The sequence below is a fragment of the Pempheris klunzingeri genome, chromosome 16 (genome assembly GCF_042242105.1).
Source record: "Pempheris klunzingeri isolate RE-2024b chromosome 16, fPemKlu1.hap1, whole genome shotgun sequence".
Classification (NCBI taxonomy): Eukaryota; Metazoa; Chordata; class Actinopteri; order Acropomatiformes; family Pempheridae; genus Pempheris; species Pempheris klunzingeri.
In genome coordinates, this window is record NC_092027.1 from 13,326,615 (window position 1) to 13,351,722 (window position 25,108).

The 25,108-nt window shown below is 41.9% G+C and overlaps 1 protein-coding gene across 1 annotated transcript; it reads right to left on the reverse strand.

Annotated features, from left to right (window-relative positions):
* Positions 1-81: 81 nt before the first annotated feature.
* On the reverse strand, positions 82-22,257 carry c16h18orf21 (chromosome 16 C18orf21 homolog). The gene is made up of 5 exons (XM_070847099.1): positions 22,109-22,257; positions 16,051-16,076; positions 14,991-15,211; positions 1,620-1,810; positions 82-1,292 (listed from the first exon to the last, which is right to left on the reverse strand). Exons 1-5 carry the CDS (start codon positions 22,201-22,203, stop codon positions 1,130-1,132), a joined length of 696 nt encoding a protein of 231 aa, XP_070703200.1. The 5' UTR covers positions 22,204-22,257; the 3' UTR covers positions 82-1,129.
* Positions 22,258-25,108: the final 2,851 nt, after the last annotated feature.

Consider the following 25,108-nt stretch of genomic DNA (forward strand, 5'->3'; position numbering starts at 1 on the left):
TGCAAGACTAAAGCTGCAGTGTAAGATGTGCATCTCAGATGTCTCCAGAGAGAAAGAAGAAATAGTACAATTTTACAGACTGAAGATATTTTATTTTAGAGAATCACGGTGTAGGTGGAATATAAATGTGAGGTATTTCAGGATTTAAACACATACTGTACATTGAATAGCATTTGAAAACAGGCAGGTAATCAGGCAGTGCAAAATGCAGTATATATATTCAAATTCCTGCTCTTAACAAAAAGATGAAAAGAGTAGCCTTACAAAAACATATAGCCAAAGAAAATATTAAAAGAAAATGTAAAGTTTTGACAGTTGTCAATAATGTTTTAGGCAGATGTGCCCATTCAATGTAAACAGCAACTGATGAGTCCCATTTCAGATGATGATTACAAATATCTTAACTAGTGACCGAACACAGTTTCAAAATTATTTGTACGCACATACAAAAATGGAACAGTGGCACAACATGTATACATTAGCCAGTGCCATAACAATTGAATTTACACTCTTCTCCCTACTGGAGGGCCAAAATACAGAGTTAATACATTCAAAAGTTACATACAAATACAAAAGTTTTAACATCTAGTAGTATGAACACTAAATAACTTTACATATATTTATCATATAAATGTATAATTGTAACTTTAGAGAAAAAAAAATCCAAAATGGAGAAGGATATTGGCATGTAAACCAGCTTGTCATGCCACAAACGACACCACAGAACGAAGCTGGGTTTCCTGCGATGATTCAGCCATTTGATAAATACTGAATAATTCCTCAAACACTTCACTTAAAATTGCACCCCCCAAGTTTAGGAGATTACAAGAGGCATGTGCTAAATTAGACAAAAGAAGCGTTCTCCTCCGACTGGCTCAGCAGAAGGTGCAGTAACCCTGATTAATAGTTGCCCCCAGTTGTTGCATTCAGGATACCAGGAGTGCCATTCCAAACAGCCCAGCAATAGTTGTGCTGGTGGGCAAACTGTAACCCTTCCCACACCGGCTCAGAAACCAAAGTTGCTCTCTTAAGTTCCCCCTTAGCCTCTGGTGTAAACAGGTTACAACATGGGTCTAAACCCTTGTTTCTTTTAGAGTACACATAAAGACAAGGTGCATTTGGGAGATACTCAAAGTGAGGAGAGAAAATCTTTCAAGCCCCCCTTCTTGCTGCCCTGGTTGTCCTCTCGCATCAGTATCTTGCTGAGACGCTGGACGACCCAATTCTTAGATTTAGGGGGAGTCTTAGAGGAAGATGAGCCTGACCCTGAAGCGTTAGAGGAGATGGAGGACCTGGAGGGACAGAGAGAGAAAAATGGATGAAGAGTTAAGAGTCAGTAATTTGAGATTTTGTTGGCTGGCAGGAAATGTTAAAAGTGTGCTGTCAACAAGTATACGATCTAGCAAGCGTGGATACCAACACGTACTACCCATACAGCTAGCTGCAGGTCTGTTTATGCTGAATAAATAGAAACTTAATCATTCAGCATTGAAATACTAACATGCCTGATACATCATCCTCTCAGATGTCTGAGACACCTACCAAGTTTAGTCGAGGAGGGTTACATCTTAAATTTTAGCTTGGAGGATATTAATTCCAGCCACCTTAAAATAACTTACCTGGGAGTATGAACAGGTGTCTTGTCTTTGCCAGGAGTCTTAGGGGTCATGCTGGCCCTGCTGGTTGACTGTGGGGTCTTGTGCTTGCCAGAGCTCCCTGGTGTGCTGTGGGTCTTTGCGAGGGTAGCTATAAACTCCCTGTTCATTCCTTTGTGCCTGGATGTCGTATTGCAAGTGTGGCAGGTAGCCATCTGGGATAAGGAGAGGAACATATTCATTAATATTGCATGCCCTGCATCTATGTGCCTGTCATACATAACAAGGTTTTGAGGTGAGGCATACAACGCATCTCCGTAGGGATATTTTTCAAAAACATTTCAAATAGATCCTTGAAAATACTCCTTGAAATACCAATCTATTCACAGTAACAAGTAACGTAAACGTAGGTGAGGGAGAGTGAAGCTTTTGTCATTTCATTATTTTTCATCACACCCAGCATAGCTACAGCTGTATATCTTTCTCAGGGACACACAGGAGTTTGTTTTGACTCTTTCTGCACGTTGATTGCAGTGACAGAAGGACCCCAGGGACACATAGAGCAGGACTAGTCGTGGTTGTGGCAGGCAAAGGGGCTCTAAAGAGAAGCGCTCGTATGCCCTGGGTGACGCAGGCCAGCCCAAAGTCTCGCAGATGCCAGACACATCTATTGCCATCTCACAGCTGAGGAAAAATTCACAGGGGGGTCCAGGAAGTAAATTCATGACAGGAGATGATTCACTTAACAGCTGAGACTCTTCCCATCGGCTCTGCCAAACATTCCCAAGATTATCTTACCTTTGAATGTTTGTACAGATATGAAAATAACTGGATTAGTTAAAGCAGGGTGGGATTCACTGATTTAGCCTATGACAGGGTAAGGTGGGGCTGTTGCCATGCAGTTTCACCTATTCAAGATATGGGCGCTATAAGAGCCATCAGCCAACTTTTTCAGTGAATCTCTATGACCTATGACCTATTTTTAAAGAAAAGCTGTAATTGCTTTGGCACTTCAGTTGAGTATAAACTTCACTGCGTGTTGCGTGACAAATTCTAAGCAATTTCCTGGCACAAATTAAACAAGATCCTATATAAGGCAAAGCATGCAGGCGCCTGTGAGAGTTACGAGACCCAACTGTCGGGTCATGAGATCCTCATGATTCAAGACAACAATTGGCATCCAAGACTCCTGGCATTCACTGTCTTGTGTCCCAATAAAAAAGGTACAGTGCATGTAACTAGACTGTGACCAGGACAAACTACAGTACGTCAGTCAAATGGTGCAAGTACAGTTATGAAATCATCAATAATCATTCATATTAAGTATTAAGAACTTGACAAAGTAAAAATTCAATGTTTCACAAACAGAGACTATAGTACATTACCAAACTGATACAAAAAATAAATAAATAAATAATAAAAAATGTATTACTCTTTTACTTTACGGCATTTGCTTTTATTCAATTGTTGTCCATTATTCACAACTAAGTAACAACAACAACTAGCAACTTCAGAGACATTCACATCTCCCCATCTCTCCATTATGAGCTGACCCTAAGCGCAAGACCATCTCTTTGTTATCTGAACTAACAAGCTTAAACCAACTCCAGTATAGAATAAAAGTCCTGAACAGGAGAGCAAGTTATACTTTCCTCACTGTAGAAAGTGCAGTACACAGCTTTAAGAACGGTTAAGGATATTCCTCACACCCTACAGTAACTTGAATCCCATTAATGACACAAGCCATCCAGAGTTGCACAAGGTTAAAACTGGTTAGAACAGACCACCACTGCAGAGGTCGGCAAGTCTGAGCCGAGCCGTTGACAGTCCTGACTGCTGATGAGATGGAAAACTCACCGACACGAAGGTGGCCATTTCAGATTCTGACAGGTGTCTGTTGGTTAAGCGCTGGAGAGTTGGGTTTCGAAGCACCAGGAGTACAGAGTTCCTCTTTCTTTCTATGTGACCGTGTGTGATGTGTTTACTACACCAGCTTGCATGTCCAGCTTTATACACACCAAGCACAGCAACTGACCCACCCATCTTTGCATAGGGGTGTGGCCCAAAGGAGGACTGACCAATGCACTGCCTAAAGGGTTGTTTAATCTGTGGGACAGCCAGCAGTCTGCGGCTGCTTTGTCAGTGTTGACACTTAAACCCAAACTGGACTCATCTAGACATAAAGTAAAATTTACCTTACTGGTTAAAAAAAAAGTCTAGACTTAATCTAAGCATGTCTAATCACAGAAAGATACGGTTGAAAGATATCGCTGGAATCCAGAAAGCTAAATTATTCCAATTCGTGAAACAAAATTTGTTTGTTAAAATCAACAGTTCCAAAGTCAATGAGGATGCATGATATTATATATGGATCAGCACACATAAAAAACAAAGTGTTTGCTGCTGATAGTTCTGACTTATGTTATTTGAAGTCATTCCCTCATGTTGAAAAGGTATTGCTGAATATGGAGGTCATCAAGAACACAGACCGTGTGCAGATTAGACTTTAAGCACTGCCTATAAAAGAGAACTCCCAAGTTGAGTGGCCAATACATTTTAGCAAAACAATTGTATTGGCAATTTAAAAAGCTGTTTTTGCTCAATAATATCCAAATGGACACAGCAAGATTTTCCACAGTTCAGATATCAAATCATCGACTCTGTGGCTCAATTACAATGATGTTTTTGTTTCCTGTATGGCCCCTGAGTTATTCTGATCATATAATTGGTATAAAGTCAATATCATTCTACCTCCTGAATAGGCAGCCTCTATCTCAGCAAACAGCATCACATCGGAAGAGAACATTCAACAATAAAAGCCTTTTCATCAAACTCGTTATGTCTCCTGAACTTAATAAATAAATAACTTGCACTCTTCTAAACTTAGCAAAGCTCGAACTGATTGTGATCGCAATCGTGGAATGAAGAGAAGTCGTAATAACTCCAAGCAGCCATGCTGATGATGACGATAAACCAGGAACAGAGTGTTTTTAATATGCAATGGTTGAAGTTAGCTGGAGATTATAATGGTATTTGAGCTTATCATTCAGGAACACACTGTCTTGCAGACTTTTCTTTGTGTCTTCAGACAAAAAAATACATTTATATTACAAGAACATGGCACTTTCAGTTATATATGAACATTTCAGAGAAAGAGACACAAGTGGTGGGGTGTCGCTCCTCTGGAGGATCTGGGTTTCCATGTATACCAGGAAACATCTATTCCACTGTTGTCTCCTCAAGAGAGGAGAGTACAGTTTCTATTGTTTCCAGCACTTTCCTTGGAGGGTTAGTGAAGCATTAATTCTGCACACCGTCACAGTTCAAACAACTTTTGCAAGTGACAAACAACATGGGAGAAGTATATTTAGTAATTTTTGCATTTAGAACATTTCCGCATGGAAAATGACTCAAATCTCAAACCGCATCAACTTGGAGACATTCTTGCTTGCAGCTTGACCTTGGCAGAATTTTAACAGAAAAGAAAGCTGACAAAATATTAAATGTGATGTAGTGATTTTAAAGTTGGCTGACATACATTGAATACAATGTACAGTGGGGCAAAAAAGTATTTAGTCAGCCACCAATTGTGCAAGTTCTCCCACTTAAAAAGATGAGAGAGGCCTGTAATTTTCATCATAGGTATACTTCAACTATGAGAGACAGAATGGGGGGAAAGAATCCAGGAAATCACATTGTAGGATTTTTAAAGAATTAATTGGTAAAATCCTCGGTAAAATAAGTATTTGGTCACCTACAAACAAGCAAGATTTCTGGCTCTCACAGACCTGTAACTTCTTCTTTAAGAGGCTCCTCTGTCCTCGACTTGTTACCTGTATTAATGGCACCTGTTTGAACTCGTTATCAGTATAAAAGACACCTGTCCACAACCTCAAACAGTCACACTCCAAACTCCACTATGGCCAAGACCAAAGAGCTGTCAAAGGACACCAGAAACAAAATTGTAGACCTGCACCAGGCTGGGAAGACTGAATCTGCAATAGGTAAGCAGCTTGGTGTGAAGAAATCAACTGTGGGAGCAATTATTAGAAAATGGAAGACATACAAGACCACTGATAATCTCCCTCAATCTGGGGCTCCACGCAAGATCTCACCCCGTGGGGTCAAAATGATCACAAGAACAGTGAGCAAAAATCCCAGAACCACACGGGGGGACCTAGTGAATGACCTGCTGAGAGCTGGGACCAAAGTAACAAAGGCTACCATCAGTAACACACTACGCCGCCAGGGACTCAAATCCTGCAGTGCCAGACGTGTCCCCCTGCTTAAGCCAGTACATGTCCAGGCCCGTCTGAAGTTTCATCATTTGGATGATCCAGAAGAGGATTGGGAAAATGTCATATGGTCAGATGAAACCAAAATAGAACTTTTTGGTAAAAACTCAACTTGTCGTGTTTGGAGGAGAAAGGATGCTGAGTTGCATCCAAAGAACACCATACCTACTGTGAAGTATGGGGGTGGAAACATCGTGCTTTGGGGCTGTTTTTCTGCAAAGGGACCAGGATGACTGATCCGTGTAAAGGAAAGAATGAATGGGGCCATGTATCGTGAGATTTTGAGTCAAAACCTCCTTCCATCAGCAAGGGCATTGAAGATGAAACGTGGCTGGGTCTTTCAGCATGACAATGATCCCAAACACACCGCCCGGGCAACGAAGGAGTGGCTTCGTAAGAAGCATTTCAAGGTCCTGGAGTGACCTAGCCAGTCTCCAGATCTCAACCCCATAGAAAATCTTTGGAGGGAGTTGAAAGTCCGTGTTGCCCAGCGACAGCCCCAAAACATCACTGCTCTAGAGGAGATCTGCATGGAGGAATGGGCCAAAATACCAGCAACAGTGTGTGAAAACCTTGTGAAGACTTACAGAAAACGTTTGACCTCTGTCATTGCCAACAAAGGGTATATAACAAAGTATTGAGATGAACTTTTGTTATTGACCAAATACTTATTTTCCACCATAATATGCAAATAAATTCTTTAAAAATCAGACAATGTGATTTTCTGGATTCTTACCCCCCATTCTCTCTCTCATAGTTGAAGTGTACCTATGATGAAAATTACAGGCCTCTCTCATCTTTTTAAGTTGGAGAACTTGCACAATTGGTGGCTGACTAAATACTTTTTTGCCCCACTGTATTTCAGCCAACTTTAAAATCACTACAAAATGATTTCCAAGCCATATCAAATGAATCGGAACAAGTGATTACCCAATTTTTAGTAAAGTCAGTGAAACCATACTTCTATCTATCCATCTTAACATATTTTGAAGAGTTGTTTTGAGCCTTCTTATTATATTTCACATTCTGTATTTGCTTTATTGTTATTTAGACCCTTTCCATCACTGCTGGCTGTTATTTCCTGCTGCAATTACCTAATTTCCTCCTGTACATCATTAAAGTTTCATCTAATCAAATCTACAAAGGAAACTGATGGTGAATAGTCAAACAAAAACTATTTGTTCCCTGGTTATAAATAGTGCCGTAACACATACTGTTATTGATCAAGGCTGTGGACCTTTAGGTGACAGCCTAAAAATGTTCCTGGTTTAAACTCATCAGATGACTATCCAATGATTGAATGGAAAAAAAACCCCTCAACATTGCTAAACAGGAGTGTGTGGCTCATAGTTGAGTGGCTCAACACAGACAGACAGCTGGCTGCAGATGGATGTTTACAGCTAGAGTAACTTCATGCAGTTTATCTTCTTGTCCCCTAGTTACCACTGGTGGCCTCACTGACCTGCACCAACGCGCTGATATGACAGACTCGAAGAAAAAAGACCTTTGTCCTGTCAAGGTGTGTGTGTGTGTGTGTGTGTGTGTGTGTGTGTGTGTACATAAAAACACTGCGGAGAAACTTTAACAATACGCAGGTGTCAGAGGGACACTGTCCACTCCAAACCAACAATCATGATATGTTTGCTGCATGGTGACAAGTCATAATAACCTGAAATGAATCCCACCCATCACGTGCACCCATCTTATTTACCCTAATCCTTTGACATGTAGTGTATGCACTCAGAGGGGCACACACGTGAACCGGTGCCACAAAGAGATTTGATTTCCTCATCTTGAGCTGCTGATCTTGGCACCAGACAGACCAACACAGTGGCCAGTCAAGCATATGGCAAAGGCGACATGTCGGAGCTTCAGGGTAGGAAGGGGATAAACAACCAGCTATATACAGCTGGTGGGATATTAAGGATGATTGTTTTTTGCAGAGAGTGGAATTTTTGTTAGGAAAATCTAGGTTCACCATACGGTCATGGGAAGAAGGCATGACTTGTGATGACACTTTTAAACTAAAACATGAATAGCTAATACTGCCTTTAATCTGTGTATATAGAGTATACACAATATATTTTCACACTGGGTCGACCTCGATCGTTCATCCTACTTCCATCAAAACAAAAGGAAGAGACTTTTGGTTTCTGTCTTACACCCTCTGCATCTTGTCTTTAGGTTTAACATGAAACACGAACTGACACAGACACAGTTAACCATGATCCCATGGTTGCATATCACCGCTGCTCGGCTCTTGCAATCATGCACAGTGCATGAATGTCAGTACTTGCACTGTGTGCAATCATATATACGTCGCTAACAGCTGACTTAAATAGCTCAAGTGTCCTTTGTGCCATTATGAGGACAGAATAAGCCAGTCTGCTTGATTCTCATGGTGTCTGTGCAGTGAAGGGTTCAAAGTCAGTTGCCAACACGACGACAAATCAACAGTAACCCTATCATTTATTAGCTAGTACATGAATAATAAGATGTAAATGAGCAAAAGATTGAGGAATAACTAATAAATGTGGCAACTCTCCTATGAGATTTTGCAGCTTTGTGTAGTGCAGCTGAAGCCGTACCCAGTTGACCATGTGTAACCCAATATCAAAAATGAGATCAGACAAATTATGAGTTATGAACACGTCTGGGGTTGTCTTATTAATAAGTCTGAACATAATCATCACAGACGTCTTTAACTCTGCTGTCTGGGACCTGCCAGAACTTTTGTGCCACACCTTCACATTCCCTGAAACATATTTTTTGCCGCAATGTGACACAGATGCCCATAGCCTGAGATTACCCATACGTGCCGGTTCTGGGAATTAGAGGAAAAATTGCATGTGAAATAATGCAATGAGACGTACACAAACATGAACAGACCTACATAATTCAATTTGGCAGATGTACCCTTCCTGCTATTAATAGCCATTGCTCCATAAATCCCCTCCCTGTTGCCAGAGGTCAGCTTGGGTTGATTAATTTGACCTAGGCAGTACGATACCACCCAAGAGGGGAAAGATGAGTCGAATTACAGCGTAAGTGATAGAATTAGGTGCCTATAAGAGTCTTTGAATGAAATATAAGCCTGGCAGAATTTTGTAAGTTCTGAATATTGTGATATTCTGAACAGAGTTTTCAAAATGTGTGTGCATGCACACAAAAGCACAAATATCTGCGCATGTGTGTGAAAGTCATTTGAGAACACATCAATACAACACAATAAGGCCGAAAGCAGAAGAGCAGTTGGGGGATCAATACGAGGCAAGCTGTGATGGCACAGGCAGCCACTTAGTCACACTGTCTGGAGGCAGGCTGCCCGGTAAATACACAGAGACACCCGATCTGAATGCAGAGCTGCTACACACTGCCATTTAAAAAAAAAAAAAAAGATGTCATATCTGTTTCTGCCTTTCTTTCTGGCTCTGTTGGACATGGTAAAGGTCATGTTTCATCCTGCATCACATAAGCAGGTCTGCCCCAAAACGAACCAGAGCAAAGGCTGGAGGACAGTGATCAGCATTTTAAATGATGAATTATCCTACAGTCCTCAACAACCAGGGTTTATCCAATTAGCCGTTTAATAGCAAAGAATATGTTGCTCACAATGCTTTGGGTCACTTATTTCAGTTAATTATATGAGTTGAGAGAATGTTGAATGAACATCTGAAACCCTTTCAACCAGCGATATCACACTGTGAAAAATGCTCGATAAAGTCCTTTCAGATATAACATAAAAAATATCTAAGATAAACTGTGAGAACAAATGCTTTTAGAAGTCCCCCAGATATTATCTGTGGAAGATTTATTCAGAGCATGCAGTCACGGTTTGGTGATGTAGAAACGTACCCCCTGGCCTAGTCTATTTTTTTATTTATGATATTTGAAAATGCAAAATAAGATGATTTGATTGACGAAAAATCTAAAACTGCCTATTCTTTATTACAGTGTGTCTTGTTATACCAGGTAAAGTACACATACATGATGCCTGATCTGAGTTAAATGCCTGCACTTACAAAATTGGCTTTACAATTTTGGCTTTACAAATCTGACAATTTAGCATATTTCTGTCTTTGTGCATACACGGTTTTAGTTGTGAATTGTGAACAGTTTTATGGACCAATTGTGCTTCAGGGTGCAGCTCTGTGAGCGCAGGTGGAGTTTTGGGATTTAGAAATAAACAACACAGCTTAGAGAAAGATCTCAATTTGGAGCTCCTCTGTGGCAGTTTTAAGAAGTAACAGATGGTGCATATGTGGCTTTATAACAGATATGCTTTTAATGCTTTTTCATGTGTACACGTGCAGACAGAACTGTTGAGTGGGGAGCCAAAGACTGAATAGAAGCGAATTCTAAACCTTGACACCCATGCAAACTTCTAGTTAAATCTACAGAAGGATTACCTAGCTCTGGAGACTTTTAATAGTGCTGAGCAAATGAAATGAAGAGACGCTGAGGGGCTAATTGAGAGATGACATGCTGTTATGGTGCAGCATCAAGTTCTTTGTATGGGGTTTATAATGCTTGTGAGCTGGGCTACAAACGTGATGACAGCACCGAGCAGAAACTACATCTGATCCTAGCCCAGGATTAATTGTGTGTGTGCCGGAGGTAAGGAATTGCATGCATCTTGAATATGTGTGTGTTACACTGTGCATAGTTCAGTGTTCGTCTGTGGATAGGCCCTCCAAGGTTTCCTGAGGGCGTCAGCCACTGACCCAGCTGGCACCGACTTACCATGACTGCTGCTCCCACTGTACATGTCTGTTAACTTGCTTGAAACACTACAGCGCACCCTTTGCTAGATACCAACACACGTGAGACATTAGTGTGTTTTTTCCACTTCCCAGCAAGCCCCCTCTGTTTGTGTCTCTAAAGCTCAAGGACACTGCCACTGTTGCAGTTTCAGATTCCCTCCTGGCTTTTCTCTTCCCCAACACACCCCCCCTCTTGTCATCCTGTCACTCGCTCCACACCCTTGAGGTGTCCAAACCTTCGGTGGAGCTTTTCCTGTTCCCTGAGAGCAACCAGGCAAAGCATCAGCCAGACATCCTTGTCTCCTGTTTCCTGTCATCTCCTCAAGAGGCACATTCTCCAGTGACATTACTCCAGTAGAGATGACTCAGATAGAGGGCTTGTGGTGAAGAGATGGCCAAGAATGGAAGGGGGAGAGAAGAAAGACGAGGATAATGTGAGGGGGCAGGGGATGTCAGGTAGGTGAGCAGAGGTAAGACACGAGAGAAAACAAACTGGGGGGATTGGAGAGTGCAAGAAAAAAACCCAGAAGAATAGGGGATGAGAGGATAAAAGGTGGTCAATGAGGTCGAGAAGAAGTGGTGACATAAATTACAAGGAGAGGTTAGACTCACATCACAAACAAATGGCCCTTCTGGGAAAAGGGAAATACTCTTCAACCACTTATGTTCTGTCACTTTTTATTCTGAGAGCAAGTGTTGTTTTTCACAGTAAAACAAGTGTTGTTTTCAGAGAATGGCATCTTGACTGCACATCGTCCTTGGAAAAAGAGTAATTCTTCCAGTGAAGTACCAGGTAGAGGCACTTGTTATTTTCCTAGTAAGTAGCTGTGGAATTTAGGCACAAGGCATAAATTAACCACTAAAACAACATGAATGTATATTGCTTGGAAAAGTCTGGGTTTTTTTTCTTTTAACGAACAACTCTGCAGGGAAGAATAAATCTAGTCTCAAGGAGGGAGAGCTGAAGGAGGAGGAGGAGGAGAATGCACCGTCCCTCGCTCCATTTAGGGTCTCTGCCTCTCTTGTGGAGCTACAATCCAACTTATTTCCATATCCATTGCTAGATAACCAGCCCAGCGTGCATAAACATACCTGATTTATAATACCTCTAAGACACAACTTCACAGAGCTGAGGAGAGCATATCATGCGCTGGCATCCACCTCGAGGGCGGCACATACATACATCCTGAAGCGAGAGCAATATGGTGTGAAATGAAGGGGATTAACGCCCTGGAGTATAAATACTACACACTACCCATGTGCATGACCAGGAATATGCATCTTCTGGTCACGTTCTGATGTTTATATGCTTATATCTATTTTAAGACAGGGTTGAACTTTCAACGTATGAATTTACTATAAATACAGGATGATATCATGCATCAGTATAGAAAATTATACATATTACAGTAGTATGCAGTATACATGTTGTTTGGGAGACTAAATATCTCACTCGCAAAAGTTGGAAAGACTTAATGAATGCAAAGTCTAGAGAAACTATTGATCTAAACACGAGATTTTAAAAAACAGTTCAAAAACAATTAGTTCTTCAAAGTATCCCTCAACACCCAGAACAAGACCCCAAAAACACGTAAGAGCACCGAGAACACAAGCAAACATGGATATCGTGTCTGCAAATACTCACACCTTGTTGTGAATAAACATCTGTCTAAACCTGCAGACAAACAGCCATGAACAAGACAATAAATTTATACGACGGAGTGTTTTGATTATTTCTCCAATAAATCCTCCACTTACAGGAAGAAGAGCAGAATATTGTGTACACAGCCTCAACACTGGCACACTGACATCAAACAATAAAATTATGAAACACTAACGAAAAACTAATTAAGGGTACATAGTCACGGTGACACATTATCTCACTCAGGCAGTTTTTATCTGTGGATATTGTTTCTCACTGGGTTAAAAATCAACAGCAGCAAGTTTTCAAAAAATGCTTCTTCTATGCCATCTGATTGTCCTGACTACGATGCCACGCTTCGATCTCTAAAGAGGAAACGAGGGGAAGCTGATCTCTTTGCTGAGGCTCTCGTGCTGAGCTCCTCTCCCTGTCAGGTTTGTTGTGCACTGTTCATCAGCATGGAGCCAGGAGGGCACAGAAAGGAAAGCACTCTACATTCCTCCTCTTATCTCACCGCTCCACCACTCTGTATTTTAAGGGTATCGCCTCGCTATCACCCCTCGCACTCGCACATGTGGCTTGACTTGTTGCCTCTTGAACCTCCAGTATATGTCGAGCGGGTGACCGTGAAAACGGGGTAAAAATACCTTGAAGGACATTCTTGGGGTGTATTGGTTTACTACACAGTCACGTGATGCACAAGCATCAACATTCTCCGTCATGACCAAAACACTGTTGACAAATGAGTAAAGGGAGAGGTGCACAGTCACGACTGCGGCCTTTAAAAGAGGCCAACAGACTACATAGTTTGACTAAGGGTGATGTATTGGCTAAAAGCTATAGGAGAGCGTAACTTAAACCTGTGTGCTTAAAGTTTATGGATTTGAGGTCCAGGATTTGGTTGCACCCGTTATTCATAAATTCATAAATTCATCACCAAGTTTGTGCCCTTCCCTTTTTTTAACAAAATGATGTTGCACCACTGAAACTTAATAAAAGTCTTAATTAGTGAAGACTGGGGTAACTGGGGTACTGGGGTGTAAATCAATAGCTAGAAAACATCTGCTCTATTCAATCAAAAGCAATCACCTATACAAACAGAAAGTCACGTGTAGTATCACATACTGCAGCAAAACTGGCAAAAACAATAGTTTAGGGAGCCATTCAAGGATGATAACATTGTTGATGGTGACACATTTCCCAATCAAATCACGACAGATGCAGTGGAATATTGTTCTTATTATTAAGATTGTAGCTACATTCTTATATTTTAGGACAATATTGTAAACTTGGGTAATTATTTCAGCAATTGTTTCAGTGTTAATGGTAAACACATTTATAAGACCTCTAATGTCCCCTTCATGTAAAGACTGAAGATTCTCCAGACTTCCCAATCAGACCCAGAATCTAACCTTCATCACAGTCCACACAAGTAGAACAGGAAGGGTCTCACAGCCACTGTGCATGCAAAATGATGTGACAAGATCACCACTTTCTCTCTTGCAGTCCATCATTTGACTTCTCCCGTTCACCTTTCTTATCTGTCTGCCTTCTACCATCTTTTTCTTTTACTTTTCCTGTGTTATTCTCTCCCACTTCTCTCACTTCTTTCTTTATTATGTGCTGCCTCGCTCCATCTCTGTCTTCCTCTGCCCTCAGAGTCAACAGATATATAGTGGAAAGTGGGTTCAGAGTGGGTTCAGGGTGGGTTCAGAGTGCCTCGTGCGGTGAACACCTGCATACTAATTGAACCCAACCAGATTTTAATGAGGCAGCAGCATTTCCACAAGAGCTGCTCTTCAGATCACCACAGGAGCCCTTCGGTGGTTACTGCTCTCTGAAGCAGGGGGAAAATGACCCTACTGCCACAAGCTCCAATGCCGGTTTCCTCATCTAAATGGGCTTATCAGTAGAGTGGGTGTGTGCGGGCAAAATAAGCTTTCAATTTTGTCACCGCCTGCTGCCATCCATTAAGAGCATAGACAGAAAGGACCACTGTAACAATTTAAGGGGCCGTGGGAGGAAGCTGGGTGAGTGTTGACAAAGCACTATCTGGCAACATTAGTTCTATAACAGTTAAGCTTAATGGGACCACTGTTAAGACTGTAATGATGAGTGGAGCACCATAATGAAACCAGGCACTTCCTGCGGAATGAATACAAATGACTTCATACATCTAAATAGCGACAATGGTGGGAAACAGTGCATTGAGAGACAATGTAGGGTTTGTTAAGTTATAATAAATGATGTGAAACATTTTTGATCAGCACTGAGAAATGTGTCTTGCTGGTCAACACCAGTTACAGAATAAGTGTTTTGCTGAAAGACTCTTCAGCAGCGCTGCTGTTGGCATAAACACCGGGCTTCCCAGGCGTTCATTTGAAAAATGCCAGAATCACTGACAACTTTGTTTAAAAAAATGAAAAAAAGAACACATGACCTGTACCTGTTTTCCAGCAGCTACTATAACCACACACCAATATCTGCATAAGCCCCAAAAGTCAAACTAAAGTCAGTCTATAAAAACCACAACACCAGCCTGCAGTCCATACCTCCCTTTAGTTCAGCATCAACACCACTAGAGCTGAGGACACAATTCAGGCATGTGCCCCTGTTGTTTTCTGCAAGGACAATATGCTGCAGTGCGGTACAATGCATAACCATGTCTGTGGAGTTGCAAAGTGCGTCTTCTCACCAGTACTGAGGAGGACCTTTGGAAGCGGTGCAGCAGATTTTTCTGCACCAGGCTGAGCCGTTTGCCCCTGGCCTTCCTACGCAGGACACTCTGCACCCGTGCCGATGGACGCTGCTTGGGCCGCAGCCGCATCCGGTGATTGTCAGGCTGCACCCATTGATAACAGCTGGGACACACCGAGCTGCTCTGCAGTAGACAGGAGGATTTCTTATTCTGTGGTTCTGAGAAGAGAAAAGACAGATTATCTAAAACCTATCAGCAAACACTCGGGTGTGCAGTCAAGCATATTTCTTTTCAACACAATAATACCCATGCAACTGAGGTGGTGGACGTGTCTGTGAGGGTGAGAATAAGAATGGTGACAGCTTTTTATCCCATCAAGCCAGCGTATTCCCAGCCAGCAAAATAGAAAAGAGATGTCTGTCTAAAACCGGTAGTTGGAAATCAATTTTGGGATCATCGTTTTTACAGCTACTAGCAGATTCTCAGCTGAGACTGTGCTCATGATTACAATAACTCATATTTCTATTTTTACAGATAATCAATCCACATTGCAAAGTATTTATCATTGATGAACAATATTTCAGATTTTCTCTCAACAGCTACAATTTATAAATAAATATCAAATTATCAGTTTTTGGGACAAGCAATTAAGTCCTCTAAATCACCCTCTGAACAAACACCATGTGACTCTCTTAGGGAACCGCCCTTGTGTTATTTGGAGGAGAAAAGCCTGAACAGCCTTACTAAATGGCACCACTACCTATTGATGTGGTTTTGGCTGGCATGGACGTGTGTCTGTATGATTGTGTGTGTTTGATCCCACCAGGCAGTCTGCTTCAGACAGCTGGCTGACTCAGTGTGTTTGGCTGAGGGTTTAGTGAGGTTTATCAACCTTGACAAACCAGCGACAAGGTCCTTCTTACTACTGCATTCTGCTCTTTGTGGCTATTATACACTCTAGGGCATTACCGATGAACACATGGAAAAAATAAAAATAGAACAAAAATTGTTACGAAAATGTCAGATTCCTCAAGGAGGTGCAGGTCTCTCAACTTACCACGCAAAGTCTTCAGAGGCCACTGCCTAGGGAACAAAAACAGGAGCCAAGATCAGACAATTTAAACAAATATGTCACCACATAAGAGTAAAATGAATCAATGACTGAGTTTAAGCATTAGTACAAGATGATTATGAAGTAAAACTTTAATGATTCAGAGGTAATTCAAAATGCATACTTGTGTATTTCAATATGCCCTTTTATAATCTGCATAAGAGCATCTTATCTCTCAATGTAATAAAAAAGTTAAGAGGTAAAGTGTTAAGGAAAGAAGAATATTTGGAATAATTTAGTTCCACATAGTTTTCTAATTAATTCATTTAGTGAAGGAAACCGGCTGTTAAGACTTCTGTTGAAATACATTCATGCAAATGAACCCATTACAAGATGGAAACACCAATTTGGAAAAAGGGTTAGGAAAAAAGGGTTTTGGAAAAAAAAAGGCTCTCCCCATTATGTGAAGTGGAAAACATGCAACCGGAAAAGAGGACAGGTCTCTCCCAAACAATATAGGGCAGCACTCCAAACCATTTCAGTGGCCCCCCTCTTCCCCACAGGTCTGCCTCTCTGACCGTTAAGCTGCCTCCAGTTTTGGAACCCGTGCAATGACACATTTGTGCAAACATTTTAACTAAGCCACTGCTAAGTCGCACTAAAATTAGCCCCGGGCTTAAATCGATGAAGGGAAATTTCCTGTCCCGTTGCACGTGTGGCAGGGAGTGTGGCAGGAACACGGCTGGATTGTGGAGGGAGGGGGGGTGTGGGGTCAGCTTTAATCTGGAGTTGACCCGCTGGCTGCTGCTGCTGCTGCTGCTGCGGCGTCTGGCGGCAGCGGTTTGTTGACGCTCTCCCACTCGCATTCTCAACCATCCCATGTGTGAGATGGCGCATTATATGACCGGGTGGAGAAAGATTTGCAGTGTATCTGCCATCGCTCATTCCACAGTCTGAGTCACTGTCCCTTGATCCCACACAATTTAATAATCAGTGACTGGATTAAACTGTCAGATTATAATATAGAAGCCCCGTCAGAAAATACTGGAAATGAAGAGAAGCAGTTCGAGGCCAGCGTGGTGATTTGTGACTCCGTAGACGACTAATAATGACTCGCAGGCCTTGAACAACTCCTGAGACATTTTGGTAGTTGTTAAGAAAACCTTTTTCATCATTCTTAGCTGATATAAAAGTCCTCTTTAGAGAGTTTTCAATACATTTCCTGAGGTGGTTATTTCACTATTCATAATCAGCGATGCACTTGAAACCAATGAACAATGAACAGTCTGACTACATAAAACCACAAATTCTTCATTGCAGTACTAAAAAAGCGTATTCTCTGACAAGGCTACTAAACAGACCACAGACAACCTGAGTGTAGAGATGCCAGATTCTTGGGGAATTTTGTTTTCTCCGCAATCTCCCATCCCACTGCTCCCCTGATGGGCCAACTCTCAGAAACAGTATACCACAAAGACCTCTTCCCCAGCGCTAATCTTATTAACATACTTGTCATGCATCTCCTTTTATGTGCACACTTAGTTGTGGTGATGGAAACTGAAGATATGGGCCCTGTTCATGAACTGCTGACAACTGGGAGATGCAATCAACAGAGCCTTGGAAGATGCAATATGGTGGATAGTATGGAGGGACATTATTGTTATGTGTTGACTATAATGTAATTAGAGACAGAAGTGCTGGCTGAGGCAAGGCGTGCAAAATGAAAAGCATTTCATTGCTACCATCAGTGCAACTGCTGGCGTATTCACAGAAACCTTCACTGATATAGTGATGTAATTATGTAATTCAAATATTTAGACACAACAGCTGGGCTCAGGTAGTAGTATGGTCAGGGTGAACTGAAACACCCTAAATTCTATTTCATTCTACAGCGTAGATGGGCAAGGTCCCATTTATCGGCTGGACGTGGTGGAGAAAGGGGCCAGCTGATGCCTCCCAGTCTAGATCTCACATATATGGGCAGACACGTCCGCTGGATCCTGCTTGTGAGGGGCCACAAGACAGGAGCTACAGTACAAGGGGAGATGAGAGCGAGTAGTGGATAAGGTGGGTGAGGGTAAAGAGGTCTCAAAAGGTTTTGACAGTGTGAGGAAAAATAAATAAATAAATAAAACATAGTGACAGATTTTGATAGAAATCAAAGGTGCAGACTGTCTGATCATAGACAGGAGATGGAGTAACAGCTGGATGACAGGGCTCAGTTATCAAAGCATCACTGGGCTGTACTTTAGAGCTCCGCTCACGGTGGAGAAACAGTCCTGTGTGCTTGTAGAGAACCAGAGCAGCACTGTGCATTTTCTGTGAGGCGAACAGATCCACCTCCGCTCTCCTGAGCCTGTCTCACAGCATGATCAGCATGATTAAGTGTGGGCCTCAGCCTCCACTCATTTGAGTTGGTTTGTTCATTTGCTAATTAACATTTATTTAAGTTATATATTTTTAGACAGAGAGAGAGAGTAAACAGCTCTTTCTACGCACCTCCTCCTGCTGATTTTGAGTGATTATTGTGAACACTTTGATTAATAAGTGTAAATAAATAAAGCTTTGTTTATTTTTTTGTATTTTTAACAGCCAGCACTCAGGCGTTGTCTAATGTGCTCCAGGCTCTGTGAATTTTTGATGTGACCCGTCACTTTTTCTCACCCACTGAGCACCGCAATAACACCCTGTACTCCAGAACCTCCTCATTCACAAATTAAGTACCGAATATAACCATCCATTAATCTTCATAGTTTCCAACAAAACATTTTATCAAGACTAAAACTTCATTCTGTGCATGGTCATTTTTCAATATGTTGTGACATTTTACATTACAATTTATCAACTGAGAAAAAAAATAACTGGCAAATCAAATCATTCAATAATGGAAATAGCAGCTGGTTTTAATTGCTGCCTACTTAACACAGACCTTCACTAATGTATCAGACTTCCAATTCCATTGTTTGATATTGGATTATCACTGATTTATTGGTATCAGCATAGACAATATGCTAGCCTCAAACATACTATAGCATTTACTGCAGAACAAAAGCATGTGTGGTTATTTAAAAGCCAGTCATTGAGTCACTGTGACACTGTTTGCCCAGCAGACATCCTGCATGTTTTGCTAATCAGAACACTCAGTCCATCTCCAGTTACCAGACACACAACTATGGTGATGAACTTACTGGAAAACAGCTTCACTAGTCCGGCAACATGAGCCATAATAAAGTGACGTCAGTTCACATACAAGGACAAAAACACACACTTGAAACAGGCCATCATGTTCGCTGAACACACTCCTAGACAACCCCCCCCCCCCACACACACACACACACACACATAAAATGGACTACTGATATTTGATTGAAATAATTTCATATAAATCTTTACCAAAAGTCAATACTGACACATTCCTACTGAAACAAAGAACAAAAATAACTCTTTATCTTAATCCTGATGCAAAGATGCACACAAAAACATTTAGTCGTCATCAGCCTGGCAGAAGGAGCGGACAGTGGCAGAAGGCAGAAGCACGATCCAACAAATATGTGTAGAAGTGTGGACGAGTACTACCGACACACACCCACGAACCAAACACTCCAGTGACGCACGACTAAAACCATAACTGGAGAAAGCGAAGACACTGGAAACCCCCAGAAGAAAACAGAGGGACAGTTGCGGCTCATTAGGGCTAAAAACATCATCAACACACACTGACCATGTATGCCAGCTATTTCAGTGGACGCTGATAAAAACATTTCATTTCCTCTCCGTTAACTGGCCCAGTGTGTCCAAGACCTCTATCTGAAACGCCAATTCTAAACTGTTATTTATTATTATCATTATTATTATTATTATTATTGCATTACCTTACTATCACTCTGGCTGAAGATCATATGCATTAGTCAATTATCCATCATAATTGGTGTAAATTTTGGCTGTAATTCTGTCTTCTCTGCCAGGCACTTTAGTATGAAACCAGCCAGGTTTTAGAGCCAACGTTCAGATTTGTGTCTTAATCATAGTTCACTGTGGTCAAAATGTTCTCCATGACCAGAGCTCATCGTGGCCAGGGGATCTGGGGAACAGATCAGTGTATTAAAGTGGCAGTGGGCTCACACACATCCATAAAACGACCCTGACTTGGCGTTTCACTATTCAAACCTCCGTTTTTGTTTTCATTCTTGGTTTTACCCACAAATGTCTTGGCTCAGGTGAAAGCACAAACAAGCCTGAGGATGCAGGGACATGGCTGGAACCAAACTCAAACTCAAACACACACACACACTTTTACATACTTTCAGTGCATTAGCACAAATATATACTATGATTTTAAAAAAACGTGAGCAAATAGAAAGAGCACCTGTTACTTGTATGCATGCACACACACACACACACACAACCACACACACTAAGGCTTAGGAGGATTTCTCCTGAAATTACTTTTGGATTTCGCTTTCCACACGATAAGGCAATTGCCATCAGAAGAAAGTGGAATAAATTCCTGTTTTGGCGGAAGCAACAAAACTGAAGCAGTGAACTGTAAATGATAGTGCAAATTAAAAACTGGCATTAATTACTATTGAGTTTTACTCTAATAGGAATTAAAAGATTTGACTACAGGAGGCTAATTAGATAAAGACAGCTGGTACATTGGGAAAGACTTGGCACTCTGTATGGGTCCTTTTAACGACCATGCAAAAGATACAAGACAGGAGACAAGTCTGTCTGGCTCTCCTGCCGGATAATTAGAGGGATTGTTTTCTTCTAGTTTTCTTGCTCTCATTTTTAGGCTTGTTAATAAGGTGCTGTGACCTTACCGATGAGACCTACTTCACTCGGCATGAGACTCAATGACTGTAAAGGTAAAATGAATTAATTGGTTGCAGTAGATCTCACATGCTGCACAGACTTGCCCACTACACCTGCACGTGAGCAGACACTGAACACAACTGACTCGTGTCCAGCTTCAATGCACTTCCTATCATAATAGGAATAGCAGGCAGGCTCCACTAAACAAACATTCATATTTCATGATGAGAAGCACAATGTTCAAATAAACAACAATAACATCCTGGTGGCGTCACTAAAGACAAAAGTAAGCATCAGCCCACTCTTACTCATAGACTTGCTTGTTTTTTTTGGAGGTACAAACACAATGATAAACAAAGCTGTGAACGTCGATGAGTCACTGGTGATCTGTCACCCCGTAAGACGGTTTAACACAACTTCACACAAGAGGAGGGAAAATATGAGCATGACACATTATCGAGCCTTACTCAGATTTAAAATGCACAGATATGCGGTAAAATGAGCAGTACTGTAAACAAAAGCCACTAATTCTTAATCCATTGTACATAATTCTGGTCCTGACTCAATACCGAAAAGAACAATCACAGCTGAGTCCCACCATCAAGTTTCTTACTAGTATTCTGAAATTGACTGACAGGTCTTTGAGTGCACAGCATAGTACTAGACTAGTACTAGTAAATATTTCTGTAATTTATTTGATCGGACACTGACTGACTGGGCCTTTGACAGCTGTGCTCTGACAGCTCTCGTGTTACTACAGAAGTTTCTCTTATTTCTGCACTAAATCCCAGATCTGCTACGTTATTTTTTGTTTTGTGGAAACCCTGCTGAGATGATGATCTTTACTTAAGATTCAGTAAAGATCCCTGTAGGTAGAAGGGGGCAACACAGCGGAACCTAACTAACCTTAACTACTAAGAATCTCGTGTCAGAGGAGTCATTATTTTCACTCTGTCAGAATTAAATAGTAATGCTTTTAAAAGTTTGGATTTGGATCATTTGGATCACTAGAAGTATCCGGACACCATTTTGGTGTAGAGTTATAAAATAAAGATGTCAGTATAATGCTACTAAATACCTTTCAATCCGTAAATACCCTTCATCATAGTAGCAGGAGGTCAACCGATAACACTGGTCGAGCTCCTCCACCTACCGCCGACATGCCACCATTACAACAATAGAGGACAGAGAGTCAGGACTCGGCTGTGAAAGTGAAATTCATGCTGGAATTTGAACAAACTTTTCTTACATGAGGAACCGTGACAGCTCCGGGCATTTTTCTTTATACAGCAGAGACGCGTTCAACAGAAACCTGGAGGATTTTTCGTCAGGAAGATGCTTCATTTTCACGCTGGGAACTGCTGCGACTCGTGAAAACACGGACCTCCGCTGTTATTTCCGTGTTAAAACTTCTGAAAGCGTTCAAGAGGCCGGTGAGATGGAAATGGAGGTTGAGAGGGCGTTTATATAAAAAAACCGCTGAGGCTGAAACGACCAACAAGGGCTGAAAATGTGTTAATTTTAATTTAGTTAAAGCTATCGCTGTGTAGCTGTACGACTGAAGTCCACGTTGGGTCGCGGGATTCTGACGTTGCGTGCGGTGCATTATGGGAGATGGGGTTTCTTAGAGACACACTGCGGAGCGGCTCTGTAGTTTGGTAGGTTACTGGTATTTATTGTAGATGATTATTAATGAAACGAAGTTCTTAATGAAAATAAAATGACAGAGAAATAATCAAAATAAATGAGTCTGCTCCTTCACACTGAAAATAATTTGAAATGAACTTTTCAAAGGCGTATTTAAGGCATAGCAGCCTCAGTCTGATTGCCCCTGAGTATAATTTATCAGACGGTAATGTTACCTACAACTCCTTACTTCATTTCTGAGATATCCAAAAATGAAAAGGTAGCCTATGAATTTAGCCGAGCTCATCTTTATTGAGCAGATATCCTTTGATGTCATCATTCCTTGGATCTTATTGGACCGTAAGAGTTACCAGTGTTAGACGACAGTGGGGTATATTGACATCATTACTGCTGTATCCTGCGCATATCAGGGCGCAAACACACCCGGTTTCATAAAACCAAGAACACACACATAAACCAGTGACATCCGACAAGGACTCGAAGTATCGCCTGAGTCTATAAAACTCCTGCAGTATCCAGTAAATTATTGCATCGGGTCCGAAGGGGAATTCTGCTGAGAGAGTGAGAGCTCCAATGTGAAACTGGATATTTTGAAGCAGCAGCAGCAGAAGGACGGATGCTTCCTGAGTGCGCACCGATGGTTACCCTCTAGGGTGCGGATATCAAAAGAGGCAACTCGGTCAGACACACGCTCGCTGGAGCAGAGACACGAGATGACAAGACAGAAGTTACAAAGAGGTTTTGTTCGACACCAGAGGGAATTTCTATCATGCAGGAGCGATAATGCAGCCCCTGCTCTGCTCGTCTCAGAGTGTCCAAGGACTGAACGCCGGACCGGTGCGTTTTACGCACGTCTTTTCCCGGAATATCCATCCTGCCTGACGGAAGGTTAGTCGCCTCCATTTATGACAAATGATGCCATTTTAACCAAAGGCAGACAGCTTTTCGCCATCACACGCCCTTACATTGTACCCTGAACCTGAGTTAAAAACAGAAACAGCCTCTGACGCCATTCTTTCAACTGATAAGTGATCATTTTCATCCTGTCATGTTCGTTTCGGAACTTTGGCACTCTAAAGTAAAAAAAAAAAAAAAGGGTATATTTGGTGTTAGAATTATACAATACAAACAGCACATTATTCCCTTTTGATAGTGAGTTCATGGTGTCATGCTTATTTGTTGTGTATTTGCATCAATTATGGTTTAATTACAATTAATATGTTTAGGCTACCATTCTGCTGCGGATGAGCCTGAAGTCTTCTGAAATGTAATTCTATACAGGTTACACTTCTTTCTTTCCAGTGCGTGCATGTGTGCGTGTCCATTTATGGAGGGGGTGGAGAGGGAGGGTGCCACCAGACACTCGAGAGATATTAAATCACCGGGCCAGTATAGAGCGAACAGAAACTGATGGAGTAAGCTAAAGTGTGAGGGATTGCTCCTCACTTTGTCCGCGAGTAAATCTTCACTTTATCAGGCGCTGTCAGACAGCCGCTTCCACACAAGATTGAAATAACCAAGCAGTGCAGCTCCGCGTAAGTGTAGTCCGCGGATAAACGGATTTTCCCTCAGTACCAGTGCTAAATTGACTCGCGATTCCGAGGGAGAGTCAGACAGAGAGGCTGACAGGGGTGCGTGTAGGCAGAGAGGCTGATACGGTGCTCCAAGTCCGACCACATCCTCATCCCGTCTCTGAACTGGCAAAAGCGCCGGGACTGTGATGTAAAGGTAGGCTGAATGCTGTCGTGCTCACTGAGTCTCACAGTAAATTGGCACAAATTAATGTTGTTGCTGTGATGAGCCAAAAATGCACGATCAAAGACTTGTGGAGTACTTCTCCTCTGATCTGCACAGTTGCAATAGAACCCAATTTTCCTGCAGGGCAAGGGAAACCTTAGGCCCATGGAGATCAATCATGTAACTATTAGTAAGTATTGTAGCGTTAGTGGGTCTTTGAAGGCTGCCTTGAAGTGTTAGGACATTGATTTTCACACAGTAAAATTAGAAATTCAATTAATGCTTTTGCTTTCAAGTTTTCAGTTGTGCACATTGTTTGAATCAGCATCACCAGTGGGGGAATTAAGCCCGAAAATTGTTGAAGTGGCTCGCTGTTCTCAGTAGATAGACTGCATTAGTCTGCTTCTCATCGAGCCATGTAGGACCACACCTGTCTACATTGTCCTGTGGTCAAACAGGTCTGGTGCCACCAGGTCTCTTCTTTCGCCTATGGAGGACCTCGCAGGGGAGCAGAGACATCCCTAAGTGTCCTGTCAGCATCTGCAGGGAAAAGCCGATCCCGGCAGCAGCCATCTAGCCAGCTATCACTTCTGAAATGCAACACCAACTCCAATAGTGCTGAGAAGGCTCAGGAGATGAGGCACAATGCGCTGTACGTGCATTTAAGTGCAGGCAAATGTGTGATTACAGTCAGTTGTCTGCATTGTCCATCTCTGTGGTGACTTCCCGCTGTCATGCAGCGACAACAACTCGAGGGTCCACTTCAGTCAGTTTTCTCCTGCCTACTGATGTGAATTATGAATTGCATTTGTCTGCGGCTGTTATCTAAGATCATTTCCCCACATAACTCCCTGACTTTATACAT